We start from the raw sequence: 25,924 nt of genomic DNA on the forward strand, positions 1-25,924 counted from the left end.
CTTACACTCAGATGAGGAAAGGATGTAATGGTAGCCAGTAACCTTCGCAGTACTCAATCAATGAATCAGGAGAGGGACTTGCATTTCAGGATAGGAAATAAAAACTGTGCCTTTGCACTTTAATATGTTATGCCACAGTTCTCTTTAACTGTCCTGACTCAGTTTCCTTGTACGAGTTCCCTTGTCTCAGTTTCCTTAACTGTTCTGTCTCTTTAGTTGTAAATCCCCCTCTAACTAGTAAGACTGAGGACTATTTGTTTAAAGGTTATAAATTAGCAAGATAAAAAAGAAAGTAGGCCTCCTGACACTTTTCTGTTCTCAAGGATTTACAATATCCCTCTAAAATATTCCAAGATATCTCATTGATATCTTTACTTCTTTGTATTCAGACATCCTATCTCTGAGTTTTCTAGGGTTTATGGCCTCTTCCAGCCTGACAGTTTTCCCGTGCTTCTCACCCCTTCCTTTGTTTAGAGAAAAGGTATTTAAGAAGTTGGGGTTCCTCCATTCATAGCTGGAGGCTGGAGGCTGGATGCTGGACGCTGGATTCTTTGGGATGACAGTCTCCTCCAGCCCTGGAACCAATATGGATTCCTTGGTCCCAGTATATCTTTATCTCTGTCTGACTGGATAATTTGAGATGAGAGGCCTGTCCAGTCAATTTTACTTTCCCATTAATAAAATATTAAAAACTCTCTAATGAGAGATTAGAGGCAGGAGAGATCCTGCCTCAGTTTCTTCGGCATTACAAATAAAAGTGTGCCTACTCTATAGGATACCCACTAAAATAGACTTTTAATTTTAAAAAATGCCATTCATACTATCAGCAAATACATAATCTATTAATCAATTAATCAGCAAGATGTACTGAGTATCTAATCTGTTCCCGTTACTGTTTTATGATGCTATGGAAACAAAGATAAAAATTATTTTTCTGCCCTCAAGGGGTTTTAAGTTCTATCTCTAGTTCTTGGCACAGTGTCTATTATTACATAGTATACGATTAATATTTTTCAACTATCAAGGAGGCAATATGTATATAAATAAGTACATTCAAATACTGTACTTACAAGCTAAATTTTTGGGAAAATGAGTACACGCAGCTGAAGGATCAAGAATGGCTAAGATGAATTTGAATGAAGTAAAGAAAAAGCATTAATTATTTTTATGTGCAAAGCCCTAGGGATACAAATGGAAAAGAGAAACATCCCTGTTTTGGAGGAGATCATATTTTACTGAGGACAACATGTATGGGAGGTTTTAATTGTAAATCATATAGAAAGTTCCCAAGGTCCCAAGACTGCAGAAACCAAGTAGATGCTGGTGTTGTTTTGATTTTAATGCCATTTCCACTGATAGACCCTTTCAAAGATACTAAGGACTTTGGGATTAAGAAGTTTCTAGTTGTTATAACCATGTCTATAACTTCCTCATTAGAACTATGGGTCTGTCTCTTATTTTGCTGTTGCTTCTGCAGCTACACCCCAATTAGTACAACTAAGGAGTTCCATGGAGTGATCACCTATAGTAAAATCTGCACTGTTTGAAATTATAATGATGTAAAATATGGTAAATGGTTCTTAGACAAATAGAAATATATAGTACAAATTTGAGTAAATTCAAATAATACAACACTTAACTCAATTGCATTTTATTTTGCTTGAGAATGATGGCAAATGTCTGAAGAGAAAAATGCACATCCCAAAGTTTTGATTTGCTTTTCTCTTATTGACTGTGTATTTTGTGAAGATCAGTATGTTCTTATCAATCTGTGCCACCTATAGTTAAATCATTCTTGATTAATATTTACAGTAAATGCTGAAGCATATACTAAAAATGAACATTGAGTTCAAAGAAAATTTACCATGAAAACTGATGCCTTTTCATAAAGTAGCACTTTTCTCATGTATAAGAATTTTTGGTTTGCCACTCTTTGGATCCTTGCTTATGATTTGACCTTATTAAGATGTATTATAATTACTTATAGCATGACTTAAAGTGAATATTTTATATCTTTTTAATACAGATCAGTGGCTTACTATTGGAAGGATGTAGTTTTGATGGAAATCGACTCTCTGAAAACCAGCATGACTCTCCCAGTGTATCTGCGGTTCTCCCTTGTTATATGTCCTGGATTCCACAGGTACAAGCTTTTTAAGAGTTATCTCTGTTACATCTTATGATGAATTGGTGGTTGTTATTGTTGCTGCTGCTGTTATTGTTTCTGTTGCTGTTTCTTCCTTCCTCTTTCTTTCTTTTTTTCTTCTTTCTTTTCTCCTTCCCTTCCCCCTCCTTCCCTTGCTCTTTTGTTTTTCGGTGGTAATATATTCAGTTTTCTACATTTGACCAGTTTGTTTTTAAATGTAAAGTTTTGTTTTTAAATTAGTTTTTAGAAAAAAATTTATTTATTGTGGAAAGACATAAATTTAATGTCATTTTCTAAAGCTTTAGCATGAAAATGATTAACAGAGATAGAATAGAAAATAACTCTAGATTTGGAATCAAAAGAGATCTGCATTCATAGGATGACTTTGTAATATAATATCTCTGTGACTATGGGCAAAATATTTAAGTTCTTTAGGCCTGAATTCCTTCTTCTGTAAATAAAGGTGATTTTATTATATGGTCTTCCATTTTTTTTCTCTAGAATTAAATGCTATGAAAATATTAGTTATGTTTCCCCTTCCTTTGAAAACATAATAATGAGCAGAATTGTAAGAAATAGAATATGAGGAATGTCTGGTGAGTCTTTTTAAAAATAAAACAGGTTATAGAAATCAATGTCATCATATCTAGTTTATCATGGAAAATTAATTTAAAAGGATGCGCAAAGTAACTAAAAGTTTCATATGTCATTAGATCATATTACAAACAGATCTCAGTGTTTAATGTTCTGCCCAATTATTGTCCCAAATCTATGCTTTCATAGGTATTAGAAACTCCAAATAAGAAAATTTCCTCACTGAGTACAAACCAGAAATTCATTTATAGTTTATGCAGGAGTCCTCAAACTACGGCCAGGCCCGGTGCGGCAGCTGAGGACGTTTATCCCCCTCACCCAGGGCTATGAAGTTTCTTTATTTAAGGGCCCACAAAACAAAGTTTTTGTTTTCACTATAGTCCCCTCTAACAGTCTGAGGGACAGTGAACTGGCCCCCTATTTAAAAAGTTTGAGGACCCCTAGCTTATAGTCTTAAGAGAATTTACTGGAGCATAAAGATGTTGAGTGACTAGCCTATGATTATACAGTTGTCAGAGATAGCCTATGACTCCAAGACAAGCTCACTAGCTGACATACCTATGCTACCTTTTCATATATCTAACACTAGATATAGGAGTCTCCCTATCAATAGTGAAAACTTTCATAGAATTTTCTAATTATAATTATTTTTGTCGCTTAAAAATTCAAAGGAGGAGAATGGTATCTTTTATTTCCTAATCTCAAGTCTACAGTACTATTTCAGCATAAAAATATTTAATATGTTGATTATTTTAACATTGTTTAGTACACAAAAAACCCATTTCTGCAATTGTAATTGAAACCAAACTGATCATCTTTGGGAACTTTTAATTTAAAAAATACATCTGGAATACTCAGTTGTAATGACCGCATATTTAAAATCAGCCGGAGTCAGGAATTCAGGTTAAGGGAAAAATCTTCAGTCTTTATTGAAGTGAAGAGATGAATAAGGATTACAATAGCAATATGGGCAGCTGCGACAGGAAGCCAGCTAACAGAGGGGGCCAATGGCACTGCGAGCAGTCTCTCCTTCCCCTTCCTTTTCCACTCCCCTGCCTCCACCCACCAAAATCGTCATTTCCTATACAACACATCAGGACTTGCACAAAGAGTGGGCGGGGGCCATTCTTTCTCCAAGCTTATATATTAATAGAGTATGGTCCAATTACTATTTAGCCTCATGTGCTTGGGACCTCAGTGCATCAACTCAAGCTTCAGCCCATTCACTCAGTATTAAAAAAAAAAAAAAAAAGGTAATATCAACTTGTGAGTATCACTTGAGAAATTAGTAAAAGAGATGCATTTCTAATCACCTTAAAGAGCATAAAATGCTAAAATTTTAGCACCATGACTTTGTGCCAAAGCAAATTTATTTCCATTTTTATAACATAGAAGACCACATTGCAAAGGGGAGTCACAGCTCAAAGTATCATCTTGGTTTTATTCTGTCCTTTTATTACATTTCATATGACATTTTAGCCATATTACAACCTTTGTGACTGTAATGGCTTGCAAACCATGTACAAAGGTTAATTATCAATAAAAGAGCCTTGTTACATAATGACATGTCCTTCAGGAATTTGTTCTGAACCTTGTTATGTTCAGTATCATTATTAATGACCTATATAAAGAATCAAGATTTTTTTCATCAGTTTTGCATATGATTTCAGACTTGAATGACAACTTGGGAAACAAATATAAAATTTATAAATACCTTAATTAAGTGAATGCTATATCTGTGAAGATTAAACATTTTAATGAAGGTAAATGTAGGTTGGTATATTTTGGGACATTTGGGACAAAATTGTGGGACAAAATCCCACAAAAATCTGAGACTAAGAATTACACACTAGATTAAAAAAAATACATGGAACTAACAAACCATTTCCTATAAGTGAATACTAATTAACCATATTTAGTACATGTGTAATGCCACATATACAGTAGTATGGTTATGAATCAAACTTTTGTTTTATTGGGATTATCTTAAATAAATATAACATCAAAGTTCTGGGAAATAATCCTTTCACTACTTTGTCCAATGTTGTCACAAAATTTTAAACTTCAATAAATGGAAGATAGTTCAGAAAGCTAAAATAATTTTTAAGGGTAAAAAAAAAATTCTGTGAATATAAAGAGATTTAAAATTGTTTGACCTGGAGCATAAAAAGCTAGAAGGAACTTAATTTCTCTTTCTAAAAGTAAGAAGGATTTTTATCAGGGCTGTCCCTAAGCAGAATTTTATATTAAAGTCTCACTATTTTGTCTCTGAATTATTATTATTATTTTTTAACTTGCTGTGATTTTCCTCTTAACCCAGTGATTTTGATGTGGGGGACACTCAAACTGTTTCTCTCTCTGACTTTGAGGGGGAGGGGGGAATGGAGAATGCTTGAGAAACTCCTTGAACTCTTGGAGAAGCTCTCGCCTGAGAGATCTGCCCTAGGGAATCAAGGTAACATGCTTTCATTATGTTTCTCTTGGTGGTTGAGTCCAGGACCACTCCTACTTAGCTGGAGCAGGAGATCCAGATTTCTATTGACCTCTCTCTATTGAGTCAGAGATTAGTCCAGGGATACTCATTCATATGGAAATTTTCTACTCAATTCAAAGATTTCAACCCAGCCCCTCTTTATCTTTCTCACTTATTTCTCTAACAGGACCACATCCCTCTTTACCTCTCTGTCGGGATTTCTCTGCTAGGAACTTTATCTTTCTGCCAAGATTCCTCTGCTAGATCTTTACTTCTCTGTCAGGACCTTGTGATTAAGGAAGTCAGCCTCCTAGCAAAAGCTGATTCCCCAGTGCCAATACACTTCTTTTTGCCAGCCTAACTTTTCCAGTTTGTAAATTCTTTTATGAAAGACCAGCCGGCTGACCAGAGGGGATTCCCACAACTTTTTGCCCTGTGCTGAACCTCATCAATTTCATACTGCTTCTCAGTACTTTCAGATTGTCCATCTATTCATTTTGGAAAGAAAAAATCTGACAAATCTATTCACATTAACTTGTTGGCTGTTGTTAAATTGCTTTTCACTCAAGCCTGATTCTTCATGACTCCATTTGGGTTTTCTTGCCAGAGATATTAGAGTGGTTCGCCATTTCCTTCTCCAGCTCATTTTACAGCTTGAGAAACTGAGGCAAATAGGGTTAAGTGACTAGCCCAGGATCATATAGTTAGTAAGTGTCTGAAGGCAGATTTGAACTCACAGAGGAGTCTTCCCAATTCGAGGTCTGTGTTCCATCCACTGTGCCATCTTGCTGTTTTACTTATTGATTACTTACTTGCTACTCCCTGAAAATTTTTTACATTTTAAAAGATACTTTAAAAGGACAATTTCCCTTTAAAAACAATGCATAACATCTGTATTACAATAGCCAATTAAAATTGGTTTTCAATTTACATGTTTAAATAAATAAATACATTATGTTTTAACTTTTCTGTTGCTCCAAATTTCTGTCAGATTTCTTTTTCTACTTCGTTTTTTCCTTTTCTATGATCATTGCTAACATTATGTTTTTCTGCCTTTTTTAAAAGCTTGCGTTATTTCATAAGGTTTTGCCCTCTCATATTTCTTTGAATTCTTCAAATGTATCTAGCTTAGCTGTTAGAAAGAAATTCAGTTACATTAAATGTATTACAACTTATTTGAATGGGCCCATACTGTTGGACATTTAAACTGTTTCCAGTTTTTTAAAATTTTGTTTTGTTTTCAGTTAACAAATAATAATGCTATAAAAATATGGTAAAGAAAGGCTTATTTTCCCCTTCTAGACAAGACCATAAAAATATGTTTTTCTAAAAGTGAAATTATTGGCTTAGAAGATCATGACAGATTTTGTAATGAACAGTCTTAAGAAGATTCTGCCTTTTAAAAATTACATCATAATTAAAATTATGTCCAGAAAGGGACATAACTATTTCTACATAACCCTGCAAGCATTGTGTTTTATTACTGTTGAATTTTTTTTTCCGATTTAGTTACTTGTGCCAGTTGTGCCCCAAAATTGTTTTAATTTACATATCTTTAAATAAGCTTGAGCATTTTTTCAAATAATCACTAAATTATGTTTACTCTTAACTAAATTTTTAGTCTAGAATCCAGGGCCTTCTTTGAAGATTTTTTAGTTTTCTCCTTGGTACTGATGGTTCCCTTTTTTCAATAGAGTCTTCACTACTATAACTTAAGGGTATTAAGAAAATTTCCTGGAAAACAAGGAAGTTGTTACTTTCATAGAATTCCACAGGCAGTATGTGTCTGAAGTGGGATTAGAACCCAGGACTTTCTGGCTCCAAGCCCAGCTTTCTATTTACCAAACTGTTCTATCAATTCTTTATCCATCATATCTGCTTTCAGTATTTCCCCTAATCCATTCTTTTTCTTTTTCTATTATTTTATACAGATATGTTAATTTTAATGTAGTCAAGTAAATCTCTAAAATCTAATGACTTGCCTAGTCATCTTCCTTCCAGAATTGAAATCTGTTATTCAGTTTTTCTCTTTGTTTTAATAATTCTTTTAAAACAACTTTAATCTTTCTACTTCTACCAATTCTGTTGTAAAGGGCAGGAACTCTGGAGAAATATACTTACGTCTCAGTATGATTGATTTACTCATACAAGGATAATAAGCCTGATCTCAGACAAAGTTAAAGCTAAAATAAATTTAACCTAAAGAGAAAAATTAAGAAACTACACTGTATATCATCCATATTGATCAGTATTATTTTAGCCTATTTAAAATAATTAGACAGCATAAGGTTGGAATATTGCTCTAATGCAATTAGAAAAATATGACCAGATTGGATGTATCAAAGAAAATCCAATTTCAGAGAAAGGACAAACCAAAATAGTATAGTTTTACATAGATGCATATGAATGTACATGTTTATATGTGTCTTATGATTATAGACATCTATGTAAATATATGCATATATGTGTTGTATATATACAAATAAATATATAGGTATATATTATATGTAATAATATATATATATATGTAAAATGTGTATGTATACTCACACACACACATATATCTCCACACCTGATTATATCCTTCTTGGGGAAAGGGGAAAGGAAGGAGGAAAAAAAAGAATAATGTAAAGAGTGCACAGCAGAGAGACCAGCAAAAACCTACAAAGAAGCAAAGATAACTATGAACACAATGTATAGCATTTATTATATAGGCTTTCTTAAAAATAGAAATTTATTTCTTTATATTCTGAATCCTCTGTAATGTTCTGCTGTATATATGGCAATGATATTATTTTTCTTTTCCAATTTTCTATGCAAATTTGAAATAAATAAATGAAGTTTTCTAAAAAGTTACAACTATCATCTTCCAATGTAGGAATGTCAACTTTATTGAATCTTTCTAGTTTACTTTGAGTCTTGTATCTGAAAAATCAGAATTTCTATAGAGCTCTGATCTATAGGAATGCTGAAAGGACTCTCTTTCATTAAATATCCATTCTTCCCCCTTGCCCCAAAAGAATTATACTCAATTTTATTGAGTTGATGATTCTTGGTTGCAATCCTAACTCTTTTGTCTTCCAAAATATCTTATTTCATTTTATGCATCTATATAGACTATAAAGTCTTTGAGAGCAAGGGTTATTTAATTTTTGCCTTTTTACTTTATCTTATATTGTAGAAACTGCTAAATCCTGTGTAATCCTGACTTTGGCACCACTTTATTAACTCTTTCTTTCTGGCTGCTCATAGTGTTTCCTCCTTGACCTAGGAGTCTTAAATTTGGCTATTCCTGGGAATTTTCATTTGGGGATCTTTTTCAGGAGGTAAACAAGGGATTTTTAAGAATTTCTATTTTATCCTCTGGTTCTAAGATTTAGAAGGGCCATTTTCCTTAATAATTTTTTGAAAGATAACATCCAGGCTCTATTTTTGATCATCTGTCAAGAAGTCCAATATTTCTTAAATTATCTTTCCCAAGAAGATATTCCAGGTAAGTCGTTTTTCCAATGAGTTATTTCGCATTTTCTTCTATTTTTTTCATTCTTTTGATTTTTTTCCTTGATGTCTTGTGTAGTAATTAGTTTCTACCTGACTTTTAAGGAATATTTTTTTCAGTGAGTTTTTGTACCTCCTTTTTCATTTGCTAAATTCTACTTTTTAAGGGGTGATTTTCTACAGTGAATTTTTGTACGTGTTTTTATTTCCTTTACCCAGTTGTTGATTAGTTTTATATTTTTCTTGCATTGCTCTCATTTCTTTCCCCAATTTTTCTTCTACTTTTCTGATTAAAAATCCTTTTTCAGCTCTACCAAGAGTTCTTTTTTGGACCTGTGACTAATTTGCCGTTTTCTTTGAGCCATTATATAGCCATTCAGACATTATTGACTTCTTTTGAGTTTGTATTTTGATTTTTCCTATCTCCATGGCAATTTTCTGTGATCACATTCTTTGTTTTTTGCTCATTTTCCAGCCTTGACTTAATTTTATGTTAAATTCTAAATTTCTTGACTTAATTTTATGTTAAAGTTGGGCTTTGCTCCTTGAATTGAAGAGGCACTATTCCAAGCTTCAGGCTTTTTGTATTGCTATTTTCAGAGCTAATTCTGGGGGACCTGTAGATTTTTGGTTCTTCTGAAGTGATGATATCTAATGAGAGATATGATCACTGCTCTCCTGGCCTGTACTCTGGTTTGTGAGCAACTACAAGCATTCTTTTCTGCCTAGGACCTGTGACCAAGATCTCCATTCCCCTGCATCTGCATATTCTAGTGTGTTAGTACTCCTTCTCATCCTGGAACTGTGCCCTGGAACCCCATTTGGGCAATAGAACAGATTCTTGCATCTAGGACCAACAAAATTTCCTCTATAATCTCCTCCTAAACAGTTAGTTTTCTAGCCTCCAGGAGCTACTGCTGTTGATTCAGTTGCCTCCAAAGCCTGCAGTGGTCTGTTGGGGCAGCACCTTGCTGGTGCTTTGTACTTTAGGGGCCTCACTTTTGGCTTATACCAGGGTGAGCAATCTTGTTGTTAGGTTGTTGCTGTTGGATTGTCCAGACCACCTGAACTGGACTCTATTCCCCTGTCACCTCTGTGAGACAAAACTTACCAATTCAGTTGTCTCAGGCTAGAAAATTTTTTCACCCTCTCCTTTCCTTGACTCTACCACTCCAAAATTTGTTTTGAAGAATTATTTTAAAGTTGTTTGGAGGATAATTTGGAAGAATTCAGTTGGCTTCCTGCCTTACCCTGCTATCTTGACTCCCATACTTATATGCTCTCCTTCCCACATTCTGAAGTCCAGCCAAACTGGTGGTCTTCACAATATTCACACATCTGTTTCCCATCTTTATCTTGCCTGTATCCCATGCCTAAATGTCTACATTCCTCACCTTTATTTTTTAGAATCCATTGTTTAATTCAAAACTCTATTCAGTTGACACCTTATATATACCAAAATATTATTTTGTATTTGCTTTTTTCCATGTTTTTGTATGGTCTTACAAAGGTATATATTGTCCATCCATATAGAATATAAACTCTTGTGAGCAAGGGCTATTTAATTTTTGCCTTTTTATCTCTAGTACCTACCTCATAACAGGTATTAATGCATACTTATTGATAGATTGATTAATTGACCTTCATCCAGCTGTAATACACTACAATGTATTATGAGTTCTGGATATTCAATTCATTTTTTACCAAATTGGTAACTAATTTTCTCAAATCCATTTGTTAAATAATGAATTCTTCTCCCTTGTTTTTGTTTTCTTTAGGTTCATCAAATATCAGGCTTGTATGATTTTAGTTTGATAGTTTTCAGTATAAAGGATAGAGTAGTGAACTTGGAATTAGGAAGTCTGGCATCCTGTTTCAAATCTTAAGTGAGCTATGTGACCCTGGGCAAGTTACTTCTTGGTGCTTTAGTTTCCTCAACTACAACAAGAGGAGGTTGGGTTCACTGACCTTTAAAGTCCCTTCCAGCTCTAAATCTATGATCCTATGAGCTACTAGAAGATGTATCTCTTTTTGGCCTTGAATCATATACTTTTTTGATAACCAGTCAAATGCATTTTAAAGTCTGGAAAAAGTATAATTCTACCTCTATCAGTTAACTTTGTTTTTTGGCATACCCTTCAATATTCCTGCTGAGTTTTTTTCATGTAAATTTTGTTACAATTTTATCTGGTTTATCCAGGAAGAATTGTTCCTATGAGAGGCAGCATGATGTAGGGAATAAAAAGATGGCCTCAGAGTTTAAAAAAAAAAAAAAAAAAAAAACCTTGTTTCAAGTCCCATTTCAATATATACCCAGTAGATGATCTTGGGCAAGTCAGTACCCCAGGTAACTGTCTAACATTATAAATTGTTGCTAGGCATAGTAAACACATGCCTATATTCTGTGCTACTTGAAAGATTGAGGTTGATGGAGGATCCTTTGGATTCTAAGCTGCATTGGAGCTAAAGTCCACATCAAAGGGATGAACCCCTTGACAGCACAGAGCTACTAGGATGCCAAATAAAGGGGTTAAAGGACCTTTTTTGGAAAAACAGAACAAAAGTTTAAGTTTCTGTGCTGATCTGTTTTGAGATTGGGACCATACATGACACAGAAATAAGGAGAAGATTGTCTTGAGAATTAAGGGACATGGAGAATAATGACTGATATACTTTGATAGAAATTTCCTCCATAATTGTATCACAGATCCAGTTACCCCATTTCTACCACCAGAAAAGAAGAAACTCTTTAGTATTCAGATTTAGTATTTGGTTTCATTATTGTATTCATTAAATATATAACAATATCTAGAGTATTATTATTTCTGCTATTTTGAAATTGTGATCATCAAATAACACAAGTAAAATGCTTTATAAATCTTGAAGCACTATATAAATGCTACCTATCATTTTTATTAGTCTGATCCATTCATTAATTGTCCCTCCTACATCTTTATTTTGTGTTATTGTTTTATAATTTTCCTTATATAGGTTATTTGTAGATTAATTGATGGGTTTTTTGTTATTGCAAATTAAATGTCTTTTATGGTGTTTTTTTCATCTTTATTGCTAATAATTATTCTCATATGTTAATCTTGTGTGTTGTGGCCTTGACTGAACTCAATTATAGTTTCAATTAATTTTCTGGTTGATGCAATTTAATTTTTAGTATACTAAATGTTCTTTTAATTGCCAAATCTAATGTCCTCTTCTTAGTTCTCATCCTTCTTAACTCTGCAATATTTGATACCCTTTTTCCTTCTGGATATTCTGTTCTCTCTGGATGTTTTTTTTTTTTACCCTATTCTTTCTTTATTCCCCTCTTACTTAACTGATCTCAGTATTCTTTTAAATCTCATTTGTTCTCTCTGATCTCTCTTCTTACTAAGTGACCTATTAGAATACACAGGAGCCACCTGACAGTGGTTGCTGGAGATCCAACCCAGACCTGCCGAATGGATCTCCTCTTGGGAGAGGATGATACAACGAGACTGAGATGCAGTTGCTGTTCTCTGACCTGTCTAAGAGGCCATTTGTTGTCTGACCTCTCTTCTCTTTCCTCTGCCTCCAATTTTTCTCATTCCCAGTCCACAACACCTGTGTCAGTAAAGGCTGCTCTACAATTCCTTCAGATGTTATGATTCACAGCTGTGGAGGCTCTCAGAAAATTGACCTGTCCTTTAACAGTGACCTCTTTACTTATCATCTCTACATCACTGATTTACTGATCCAGTCCTAGATCCTGAAGTCCAATGTGGCTTTGTCTGTTGTTCGTTAAGCATTTCTACCTGTGTGTCCCATAGATAGTTCTGATTTATTATGTCCAAAACTGAAATCATTTTCTTTACAATTGTAATCTGTGAAATTAGGCAAGGACCCACACTTAACACCATATACCAAGATAAGATCAAAATGGGTCCATGACCTAGACATAAAGAACGAGATTATAAATAAATTAGAGGAACATAGGATAGTTTATCTCTCAGACTTGTGGAGGAGAAAGAAATTTGTGACCAAAAATGAACTAGAAACCATTACTGATCACAAAATAGAAAATTTTGATTATATCAAATTAAAAAGCCTTTGTGCAAACAAAACTAATGCAAACAAGATTAGAAGGGAAGCAACAAACTGGGAAAACATCTTCACAGTTAAAGGTTCTGATAAAGGCCTCATTGCCAAAATATATAGAGAACTGACTCTAATTTATAAGAAATCAAGCCATTCTCCAATTGATAAATGGGTCAAAGGATGTGAACAGACAATTTTCAGATGATGAAATTGAAACTATTACCACTCATATGAAAGTGTTCCAAATCACTATTGATCAGAGAAATGCAAATTAAGACAACTCTGAGATACCACTACACACTTGTCAGATTGGCTAAGATGACAGGAAAAAATAATGATGAATGTTGGAGGGGATGCGGGAAAACTGGGACACTGATGCATTGTTGGTGGAGTTGTGAACGAATCCAACCATTCTGGAGAGCAATCTGGAATTATGCTCAAAAAGTTATCAAACTGTGCATACCCTTTGATCCAGCAGTGCTACTACTGGGCTTATATCCCAAAGAGATACTAAAGAAGGGAAAGGGACCTGTATGTGCCAAAATGTTTGTGGCAGCCCTGTTTGTAGTGGCTAAAAACTGGAAATTGATTGGATTCCCATCAATTGGAGAATGGTTGAGTAAATTGTGGTATATGAACATTATGGAATATTATTGTTCTGTAAGAAATCACCAGCAGGATGAATACAGAGAGGCTTGGAGAGACTTACATGAACTGATGCTAAGTGAAATGAGCAGAACCAGGAGATCATTATATACCTCAACAATAATACTGTATGAAGATGTATTCTGGTGGAAATGGATTTCTTTGACAAAGAGATCTAACTCAATTTCAATTGATCTATGATGGACAGAAGCAGTTATACCCAAAGAAAGAATACTGGGAAATAAATGTAACTATTTGCATTTTTGTTTTTTCTTCCCGGGTTATTTTTATCTTCTGAATCCAATTCTCCCTGTGCAACAAGGTTCTGCATACACACACACACACACACACACACACATATATTGTATCTAGCATATACTGCAACATATTTAACATATATAGAACTGCTTGCCATCTAGGAGAGAGTGTGGAGGGAGGGAGGGGAAAATCAGAATAGAAGAGAGTGCAAGGAATAATGTTGTAAAAAGTTACTCCTGCATAGGTTCTGTCAATAAAAAGTTATTATTTAAAAAAAAAAATTGTAATCTGTGATCCAACCCTACTCAGCTAAAACTATCCTTTTCAAGCTCACCTTATTCTGTTAACTGCTAAATCCAATGGTTTCTTCTCAAATCTCCTCTTTTCTGATCTTTATTGTAACTTTCAACATTATTGACCATTCCCCTTTTTCTCAGGTAATCTGCCCTACCTTGGCTTCCATTTTTTTAATTCCTTGATTTGTGTCCTATTTATTTTTTATCTCTTTTTCAGCTTCTGCTCACACATACTAAGTATGATTATCTAAGGATCTAAGCATCTATAGACCCTTTTTTTTCTATTCTTTATTACTGATCTTATCAACTCTCTGAATTCAAATGTCTCTATAGAGATGACTTTCAAATCCCCATTGCCAGGCTTCCTCTCTCTGTAACAATTAAAAAATCCTACATCACAAAATGCCTATTGGGTATTTCTTAGATTTCCTGTAAACGTTTCAAATTCAGCTTTATAAACAAAACTTATTATTTTTCCCCAAATAATACCTCCTCCAAATTTCCCTATTTATATTGAGAGCAATTCATTCCTTCAAGTACACTAAAGTTCACAACTTAAGAGTCACCCTCATTGCTTCTCTTCATTGTTCCCATACACTTAACAATTTTTGTCTTAGTAATTCTTCCTCTATAACATCTCTCAAGTGTGTTTTTTCTCTTTATATAGCCACCGTCCTAGTTAAGGCAAAATCTGTGATTTCTAGCCCGGGCTATTGTAGTAGCCTTTTAATTGGCCTCCCTGATTCAAATCTCTCCACTTTCTAGTCCTTTCCAGGTCAAAATAACCTAATATTTGTTCTGCATTCACTGGATTTCTTCCATTTGATTCTGCCATTTGAAATTCTTATTTCTTCCTACAAGAAATCTGTTCCCCTCACTCATAAAATGTGCATTCTTAGAGGACAGGGACTATGTCCTTTATGTCTTTACTTAACAGCGCCTTGTACAGAGTAGCACTTTACTAATTTTTGCTGAATTTAATTGAATAACAAAACCAGGATTTGGACCACAATGCTCTGACTAAAGATTCAGTTCTCCTTCCACTGTACCACTTTGGATTCCTAGATTTACATAATAAAATTACTTTGCTTCAGTGATTTAAAATTTTGGCCTTTTCAATGAAATTTCTAATCTCTCAAAACAATTCAGCCTAACTGTCCGCAGAGGAAATATCAAGTAGTTGAAAAAGTATATACTTTCCAAAGACTGATGAGTGGTTTGTCTAGTTAGCAAGACAGATATTTTATCATCTTAAATAGACACAAAATTCAAACCTGACTAGAAACAAGCAAAGTAAGTTATAGTTTAGGTAATCATATTATGGGATAGGAATAGAAACTGAATTTGTAACTTTATTACGTATTTCTCATCTTCCAGATGAAAAAAACTCTTTCTACAAATTTAGATGACCATCATCTCTACAACTTATCAGGTCACTCTACTTTTGGATACCTGAAGTTCAGTTATCTTCATTATATCTGACTTTTCATGAGTCCACTTTGGATTTTCTTGACAAAGATACTGTAGTTGTTTGCCGTTTTCTCCAGCTCATTTTCCAAATGAGGAAACTGAGGCAAATAAAGTAAATGATTTGCCCAGAATTACATGGGAAGTGTCTGAGCTTGGATTTGAATTCAGGTCTTTCAGGTCCAGTGCTCTATCCACTGTGTCACCTAGCTATTCCTATTGGAGTATCTTTAATGATTGGGAAATATTTCTTTGCATCATTGGTATATGTGTCTCTTGACACATTTTGCTTGATTTTAAGAGGAACAAATATAACATCTTTTTACATGATAATTATTCAAAGTGCTAAAGATAGTTAACACACCTTTCCTAAGTTTTTCCTTCTCCATTCCAAAGATCCCCAATAAATATCATTATCACAGGATTTTAGGGCCTTTTGCCATCATGGTCACTTTACTTTGGATACTTGTTAGCTTATCATTGTCTTTTCCAAAATTTGTGCTTGGAACTGAACATAATCCTCCAAACATAGTCAGACCAGGGTGAAGATTAGCCATTTATACCTTGCCATTTTACATACAGCCAAATATTGTCTTAATTTTCTTATCAGTCATCTTAGACCATGTAATGCAGTAAAATAGTTTGTCCATAAATTGTTTCATTATGCTTCTTCAATTGTGTATTCATACAATTGGTTTTTTGATCCCACGTGTATGATGTTTCATTTATTTATAGCCCCAAACTTTAGCCTGTCAAGTCCTATTTCAGTGTTTATTATATCATCTAAGATGTTGATTGTCTTCTCTAGCTTTATGTTAGCTGAAATTGGAATGAGCATGTCACTTATGTTTTCAAGTCACTATTAAAAAATGTTAAAGAGCTTGGCTTAATCCATTAGTCTCTCCAGATGGATATCAAACAAATAATGACTACTTTGTGAGTCCAGTCAAATTTTTATTCTTTTATTGATTACCATTCCTCTTTCTGGACTGTCCATAATAGATTAGCATTAGAGACTTTGTCTTACTAAAATCTAGATGAATTTACAACCATTTTTTGATTTATAAGTCTAGGAATACTGTCAAAGAAAGATATGAGGTTAGTTTGGAAGAATTTAAGATCCTGGGATCATAGATTGAAAACTAGAATGTAATGTCCGGGCTAGCTTTCTGGAGGTCCTTTGGAAGAGCCTTGGTTTCAGCAGAATAGACACCATGAGAATGGACAAGAATAGAGTCCAAAGTCTTTATTGTCTTCTTCACAGTCTATGTCTGTCATAGTCTAACCCAGTCTTAGTCTGACCCAGTCTCCTCTAGCAGTCTGCCAGTCTGCCAGTTTCAACCAGTTTCAGTCTAAGTCTCCCTTTGTCCCCAGTTCTCTCAACCCTTAAATTCCCTATTGCAATTACATCATTACAGTATACTGAGTATAATCCAATCTAGAGTGATTATATCATTATATCAATCTAGAGTGATTATATCATTATATCAAACTAGAGTGGTTATATTATTATGTCATACTAGACATATGTGAACTAGAGAACCATTATCTCATCAATTCCACTGTTAATACCTTGTTTCAAGTTACTTCTTTCAAGTTCTACTTCTCCAAAGTTCCGACCCTCTACATTAGAAGCGAGCTCACAATCATTTAGTTCCACCCTTTCATTTTATTAATGAGGAAAATGAGAACTTTTCCCATGATCACATAGGTAATAATCATCAAATGTAGAGCTTGACATTCTTTTCATTCCATAGTCACCGTTATTTCCAACATGTTGTGCCTTCTTGCTAACTTTATAATCATCATTCTCTTTCCTGGGTGTTCACACATTACCTGTTAATATTGTGTTCTAGAATTTTCCCAGTCAAGCATGCTAACTTTGTGCTTGCAGACTCCAGTTTCTTTCCTTTGTGAATATTTGCCCTTCTATAATCCTGCTGTACCTTTTCTGTTCCCAAGAATCTTTCAGTGATCAGTGATTGGTTCAGCAACCACATCTCTACATTTTCCAATATCTTAAGATGAAGAGGACTTTAGTACTTTAAGGTGTAAAGTCATTTAAGTCTGGTGATTTGAATTCATCAAAAAATACTAACAACAGCAAGAATAGCAGGTAACATTTATATAGTGCCTACTATGTACGAGGCATTTGCCAAGCATTTTATAATTTTTATCTCATTTGATCCTCTCAACAGTCCTAAGAGGTAGGTGCAATTATTTACTTTTTTTTTAAGTGAGGAAACAAAGCAGACATAGGTTAAGTGACTTGATCAGTGCCATACCGCTAATAAGTTTTTGAGGTCAGATTTTAACTCAGATCTTCCTGAATCCAGGCCCAGCTCTGTATCTCCTATACCATCTAGCTGCCCACAAGCTATACACTAAGTACATTATTACTAGCTTTCTACTTATCTTGGATTCTAGTCCCTATCAACTATATTCTGTCTTTTCAGGTACAGAATTCATTTTTAATGATAAGATAAATGATCATTATTTCCTAGATATCAAGGCTTTAAGAGTATTCTTCTTCCTCACTATAATATATATTAACTCTCAAGAACATATCACTACTGATTATTGCTTTGAGTTATTTTTTCTTATAGTGGTAGCTTATAAAAAGTGTCTACTTTTTCTTTCCTATTTTTATAAGCTTGATTCAGACTTTTAAAATACCTGTTTAACAGATTTTTTTCCTTTCAGTTGAGCTTTTCTATTTCTGTTGAGAGCACCATGATTATTCTAGTCTCTCACGTTTGTTATCTTGATGACATCCTTGATTCCTCACTCTCTCTAATTCTACATATTCTTCATTTACCAAATCCTATTTTTTTTGCACTCATAACATCTTTTTTCATCTGATGTCTTCTCATTGCTCACACAGCCACTTCCCTAGAACATACCTCCATATCTCTTGCCTTAAATTCTAACTGCCTTTCAGTTTTTCTCTGTCTCATCTCTCTCTCTCTCCATTCCATTCCATCCTTCACCTAGCCAGAAAAAATAGTTTATTTTAAGTGTAAATTTAATTGTCACTCATCCTATTGTTCAAGGCCTCTATGATAAAATATAAAGTCCTCTACTTGTTTTTTTTTTGGTTGTTGTTGTTAAGGCATTTGGGCTTAAATGACTTTCCCAGAGTCACACAGCTAAAAAGTATTACGTGTTTGAGGCCAGATTTGAACCCAGGTCCTTCTGACTTCAGAGCTGGTGCTCTATCCACTGAACCCACTTTTCACTTGATTTTTAATGCCTTTCATAATTTTATACCTACCTATATTTTCTGTCCAATTATAAATTATTTTTTTCTTTATGGACATATCATAGAATTCCTCATTTTCCTTCAAGATACATCTCACACATCACATTCTACATGAACATTAGCTGATTTACCAAATTCTAGGGCTCTCCCTCCTTACATATTTCATAACTCATTTATTTTTAATATGCATATATATGTGTGACATATATATTATAAACATATATATCATGCATATACATATACATAAATGCATTCATGTGTAAATATACCTTTATTTTCATAAACACAGACTTAAATTTTATATGTTAGTCAATAAACATTTTCTCTGGTTCTGCTATGTGCCAAAAGATTAGTTATGGGGGATGAGAGAGAGAAAGAGTGAGGAGTACAGGATGATTCCTGAGTTATGAGCCTGATAGACTGGGAAGCTAGGGATGCTTTTTAGAATAACAAGAGGAAGAATATTTAAGGAGAAAGGTAATGAGTTCGGTTTTAGACATGTTGAATTTAAGATGTCTACTCAATAAACAGCTCAAAATATCTGAAAGACAGTTGAAGATTAAAAATCAGCAGAGAATAAATTGGGCAAGATTGGCAGATTTGAGAATCATAGGTATAGAGAAGATAATTGATTCATGAAAGCTAATGAGATCACCAAGTGAAGTAATGGAGAAGACAAATTATGAGCCATGTGAAACACAGTTGAAAAGTGATCTGAATGGGGATTGAGCAAAAAAGACAGAAGAGTGGTCTAATAAGTAGGAGGAGAATTAGGAGAAAGATGTGTCTTGAAAAATTAGAGAGAATAGAATATTAAGAAAGAGAATAATCAATAGTGTCAAGAGCTACAGAGAAGTCAAGGAGAATAATGATTTAGAAAAGATCACTGGATTTGGTCATTGTATTCATTAGTAATATTAGAGAGAGTAGTTTCAGTAGGTTATGGATATCAAAAATTAAAATATTAAATGATTATGAAGAAATTAAAAAGAGAGAAAGTGGAGACAAATATTGTAAAAGGCTTTTTCAAGCAGTTGAGCCACAAATGGTAGGAAAAAATATAATGATACTGGGAATGGACAGAACAATTGAGTCTTATGTAGTAGAAAATGAGCCAGGATACATAGATAAATAGATAGATAGATAGATAGATAGATAGATAGATAGATGGATGGATGGATATAGATGGATAATAAAGATAAATGAGAAGATAAAGGATAAAGGAGAGATTAGGATAATAGAGGGGAATCTGTAATAATAGAGGAAACAATGAAATGAGATTTCTTGTATAGAAGGGGGAGTTAGATTTCCTAAGGAATAAATCTAGTGTGAAATAGGGGTGGAAGAGCTAGTGGTAGAAAGCATTTGAGTTACATAAGATAAGGAAGGGAAAGAAGAGGGAGTTCATGGTAAATAGCTTTTTTCCTGTAACTTGTGAGAGAAGGTTCTCAGCTGGAGGTCTGTAGATAATAGAGGCCAGAATTTTGATTGGATGGTAGATATGTTTAGTATAAACCTCAAGGGAAGGAAGGTTACTGAGTTCTAACTCCTCTACCTCAAACAGTCAGCTGAGGGGAATGAAGGAAGATGCAGCAGCCACTAGAAAAGCTAGCCAGGAGACTTGTATCATCCGAGAGCAGCAGGAGAGCAAGGCTTCAGGAATAGGTACAAGCTGGAAGGAGTGGGAGAGGAAAGACTTAGGATGAAACAAAGTTTGTTGCCTTACAAACAGCCATTTCAAAGGACTCAGTGGGAGGGTTGGGAGAGTTGGGGGGGGGATGGGAATAAGAAATTGGTGTAGATGATGGGGTGATAGCATTTGGATGATGACCTCTAGGGCTTCAGAATCACTGGGATGTGTAGGTTAGGTCCAAATGTGAACATGTTCATTGTGTAGAAGGCACCACTCATGGTCCCAGAGGGAGCTGGAGAACAGGCTAGGGACCAGAGAATCATGAAGGTGAAGGTAGACAGACATTCTATTAGGGAGGAGGGGGAGCACTTCACTGCTTTTCTTCCTTTCAAAGGCTGTGCATGTGTACACATGTGTGTTACATGCATGTGCACAGAGATGCATATATGATATATGCATGTGTGTATATCCCATGTCTATATGTTCATGCATACATGGATGTGTATTCCTCCCTTTATTCACTTTTAGATTTCTTGCAGGGGTCCTTAAAACTACAGCCCACGGGCCAGATGCAGCAACTGAGGGCGTTTATCCCCCTCACCCAGGGCTATGAAGTTTCTTTATTTAAAGGCCCACAAAACAAAGTTTTTATTTTTACTATAGTCCCGCCCTCCAACAGTCTGAGGGACAGTGAACTGGCCCCCTATTTAAAAAGTTTGAGGACCTCTGTGCAAGGACGATTTCATTTTGTCTATTGAATCCCCAGAACTTAACACAATTCCTTTCTTGTAACAAGAACTTAATAAATATTTGTTAATTTTTTGACCTCATTAATGCCATACTATAGGATCATAGAATAATGGAATTCAGAGCCCATTTTACATAAGAGAGACCTGAGCCTCACAGAGATTAAGGAGCTTCCTCATATTTATGTAGATTATTTATTTACTACTTATATGATTTTAGATAATCCACTTAACCTGTCTAACCTCTGTTTCTCATCTATAAAATGACAGATCTCTAAATTTTCTTTCAGTTCTAAATCTATAATCTTGTGGTTCTAAATTATAAAGCCAGGATTTGACTGAGTCTAGTGTGATTTCTACTATTGTAAATTTATATATAGATGTAGGATATGTTTAACCACTTTAAGTTGAAGTACAATATTAAGGATTGTTTTCTAATTATTCCCTTAAATATAGCTAACATTTTAAAATTTACAGCGTAAAGTACGCTGTACTTTACCTATGTCTTACTTTATTTGATTCCCCACAAAAACCCTCTGAGATAAATGCTATTATTATCCCCATTTTACAGATGAGGAAACTGAGGCATTGGGTTATATAACTAATAAATGACTGAGGCAGGATTAGAATTCGTTTTCCTGATTCTCAAGCTCCATGCCCTGTCCACTGGGCCACCTAACTATATTTATTAACAGTTCTTCATTAAGTGTTAGATTTTCCAACTATCTTAATATAACAATATACCACACTACCTTTGATTTGCCAATTAATGTAGGGAATGTTATGCCATAATCAAAATTAATGAAAACATTAAATAAAATGAAAAATATAAACTATCTTGTAGAACATCAAGTTCTGTATAAACATAATTTGTTCACTTAGATAATGTACAGAAAATAAAAGTTTCCATGATTAGTAGCTAAGTAGTTTCCAGTTTCTTCAGATATTAGGTGATATTAAGAATAATAAATCCTAATATTCGACATTTAGGGGATTGAAAGTCTAATTTAAAATTGATTGTATTCTTTAAAAGAAAAAAACTGGAAGCAAACATGGACAATATCAGAAATGTTTGGGAGAATGTTCAGCAAACCTCATGTTTTAGATAGGAGTCAGGGCAGGAGCAGCTTAAATGAAGGAAAACTGTTAAGTTAAAAATGGATCTTGACAAAGGTAAACAGTTGTAGCTTTCTTTTTGTTTCTAAATAGGGAAGAGAATGAAAGCCATGAGCTGACCCAGGGGAAAAGACTATTTAAAACATTTTCTTAGGATTAGTCAAAAAAGCAATCATAGATAAGACTTTTATCTATGATAACAAAAATAGATTAGGTAGAGCCTGCAGTTTGATTAAATTAAAACACCATTGGGTAGATCTGTAAAAGCCTTTTAACTCCAAAAGTAATATGAAAGAAGGCATGAAGGTTTTTCTCTTTAGAACAAATGTGTAAAGAATAAGCAGTAAAGTACTGATTGACAATAATTAAAAGATTAGTGGATAAGTATGAAATTTTTACCTAGGATTTTTTGTATTTAGTGCTATGAATTTTGTACTGTCAATATAAAATAAAGCCATAATGGCTATGCATGATTATTATTTTGCATTTCTCATAACAAAAATGTAAATGAATGGAAATTCATCTCACAGCTAACTGTTCTGTGATCTACATAAAATTTCAGCTTGTTTTTGTCTCCATAATTAGTCTCCCTTTTATCTTTTCTCTTTTCTTCCACCTTATTCCCATCCTCTAATACTTTCTGGTCCAGTGATACTGGTTTCTTTACTGTTCCCTGCACAATATACTCTATCTTCCCAACTCAACATGTTTTCATTGGACGCCCTCATGCCTAGAATTTTAACCAGAATTTGCCTTCCATATGTGGTTAACTGTGTCAAAGGCTGCAGGGAGATCAAGTAACTTAGGAAATAAGATAGGGAGAAAGGTTCTTACATTTGAGATTTTGTAACTTTGGGAGTGGAGGGTTATTGGATCCATGTTATTGGAAAGCAATTAGAATGATAGGGTTTTAAGTAAGATTGTGAGAGGCTGCAGAGTGAGACAGTGACTCAGTGGGTGACTTTTTCCAGCAAGTTGTCTGAAAGAGATTAGAGATATGGGCATAAGTTAGAAGAGATATCCTCTTCAAGCAAAAGTTTTTGAAAATAGAGGTTTTTAGGCTTTAGCCCTACAAACCTAACCCTGTGACAACAAAGTCCAAACTCAAGTTTCATAGACAATTGCCAAATGCCAAATAGTTCTTTCTCCCATCCATACCTACTCTATTTCTACTGATTAAAAATGAGATTTTTAATCTACTGGTTAAGGTATCAACCCTTAGTATAACCTTTGTGAATTATTACAGCAGTCCCTTTCTTAAGTCATTTCTTTGACTGCTCTTATTCTTCCAGTATACCACTATACATCAAAGTTACTTTGTTACTGTTCTGCCCAAAAAATCCTCAGTGACTATTTCCTCCTTAATGAAGTTCACACTTCCTTGTATTTTCTGGAGGATATATAACATAGTAATATAACATATGTAGTTTTTGAATGACTGAGTGAAAGAATCTAAGTAAAGATAAAAGTGAAATTTCTAATTCCCAAGAAGAAATTGTTAAGCCTTTGTTCAAAAACTTCTAAAGCCTATTAAATCCCAGAGCAGCACATAACCTTATCGATATTCAGCTGCCAGCCACCTTTTTCATTCAGTTTCAGCAGAGTGAAAAAGGCCTGCTTTTCCTGAAATACATTTTGACCACAGTGCATTAAAATCCAACCATTAAGATTACTTTCTGCAATTTAGAAAATCCTCTTAAATATTACTATATATCAATGAAATCCCAGGCCCGATCTAGATCTTTATCACTTATTGCAGGCAAATGGTGGATGACCAATGGTGATGCTAAAAGTTATCTAATGACTAATTTATTTTATTGTTAAATTATTTCTTAAATGAGATGTTTATAATAATTTACACTAAAAATGATTTTTTACATAAAATGTCCATAATAGTGTTTTGGTAATTTAGTGATTAATTTGAACCATAATATCTCAAGATTATTATTGAATATGCTACAACAAGATTTAGAGATATATACAATATAGATGTGCAACTGCCATATACTAATTAGTAGATTCCCCCAGCTTTATTTTCCATGGGAGAATATGTGCTGTCAGTTTCTATTGCAGAAATCATCATATCATAGCTGAGTATATTTGGAGGTATTTATTCCTTTTTAAATTATTTTGATGGCAAGTCTTTTTTAATCAATTGGCCAAAAAGAAAAAAAACTGACTCATTCTGTGTATTAAGAGACTTAAGTCCCCTTGTAGCTCATTCATATTTCTTTATAGCTGAATAGCAAATGAAAATCTATGCGTTGAGGGTTATTTGTTCCTATCTTTATTTCAGAATGGTAAACCTGAAATTGATATATTTTATCAATAAAATGAATGTTTTCTTACAGGATGCATATGGGCCATATTCTTCTGATGAGTGCATCTCCTTGCCGGTCTATTCCAGTTCAGAGAGGGATCGTGTGGTGACAAATATCGATGTACCATGTGGGGGCAATCAAGACCAGTGGATTCAGTGTGGAGCAGCTTTATTTTTAAAAAATCAATAGCATGAAATTGTAATAAATACCATCTTAGCAATGATCAACATTAAATATTTAAGCTTTTAAAAATATGACTTGTCTAGTTTGGGAATGTTAATTTTAAATATTAGTACATAACTAACAGTATTTTTTATCCTAATGGGCTTTTCATAGGAAGCCACAGCACGCTGTACCTTGTGCAAAAGTAACAATGCAGTTAATGATAAAATGAAAAGGATTGAAAACAGTGGTATAGTTACTATTAGATGTTCCTGTTTGTTAAATGTTTCATATTTTCTTTTATGGGACTGAAAATAGTTTTTTAAAAAAGAAAAGGATTTTAAATTCATTGCTATATATTCTTCAAAAAATTATATTACAGTTTAATAAAAATGAGATTTTTAATTTATTTTTCAAAAATTTTGAAATTCAACATATAAATACTTTTATAATAAACACTTAGCTGGAAATCTCTATATTAAGCTAGAATTGATCATTCATGACCATTAGCATTAGAATTTAGAGGTAAATGAATCAGAGGAGGAGCTGCCTTAGTATATTTCATCAGGTAACATATGGTCTGAAATCTCTCTAGCAATCAGCAGAACCAAGAGAGACTTCAAGCATGTCTTCTCAGAATGCTATAGCTGACAAAGAACAGTTGAACCAATGGAGAGTTCAGTATGGTTGCAGAGCTATTTCCAGATGTCCCCTTTCAACCAATTTTACCTTATGAAAGAATTCAGTTCTCCTTGGTTGATAAACATTTTTAACAAATGAAGCATATTTGAAACAAGAACACAAAGAAATAGTGTGGGAGAGAAATGGGAGGAAATGATGAAGAAAATAATTAGGGGCAAGCAGAGAGATTCTTAAACCAGTATAAGAGAAAAGCAAACAATGCTTAAATAAATCAAGATTAAAATCAACATAATCATCAATGTACCAAAAGCTAGAGAATTGTCTGTTTCAAGGTAAAACAATACTATAGTTGCATTTATATAAAGTATTCTGATCTTAGTCAAAGGAGAAGTTCAAGTTCTGTCTTAATTATTAGCTGAGTGATCTTAAATATATAACCGAACTGATCTTCCATTTTATTATCTATAAAATGGAAATATTAGATTGTCTATACACTTCAATTAGTAGTTGTTAGAATCAAATCAAATAATGGATATACTTCCAGCAAGCTAGCCAAGAGGTATGTTGGAACCTAAATCCTTTCTGTCACCTAAA

General features: G+C 33.9%; 1 protein-coding gene across 2 annotated transcripts in view; it reads left to right on the top strand.

Moving 5' to 3' along the window:
• The window catches only part of DYNC2H1 (dynein cytoplasmic 2 heavy chain 1), a 377,984-nt gene extending 353,204 nt beyond the window's left edge, over positions 1-24,780 (top strand). For both annotated transcript variants that reach the window (XM_051986889.1, XM_051986890.1), the window contains 2 exons: positions 2,027-2,143; positions 24,557-24,780. In XM_051986889.1, the coding sequence (XP_051842849.1) occupies positions 2,027-2,143; positions 24,557-24,715 (276 nt within the window). In that variant the 3' untranslated portion in view covers positions 24,716-24,780. The remainder of the gene's footprint in view (positions 1-2,026; positions 2,144-24,556) is intronic.
• The last annotated feature ends 1,144 nt before the right edge of the window (positions 24,781-25,924 follow it).

This window comes from Antechinus flavipes, chromosome 3 (assembly GCF_016432865.1).
Source record: "Antechinus flavipes isolate AdamAnt ecotype Samford, QLD, Australia chromosome 3, AdamAnt_v2, whole genome shotgun sequence".
NCBI classification, from domain to species: domain Eukaryota; kingdom Metazoa; phylum Chordata; class Mammalia; order Dasyuromorphia; family Dasyuridae; genus Antechinus; species Antechinus flavipes.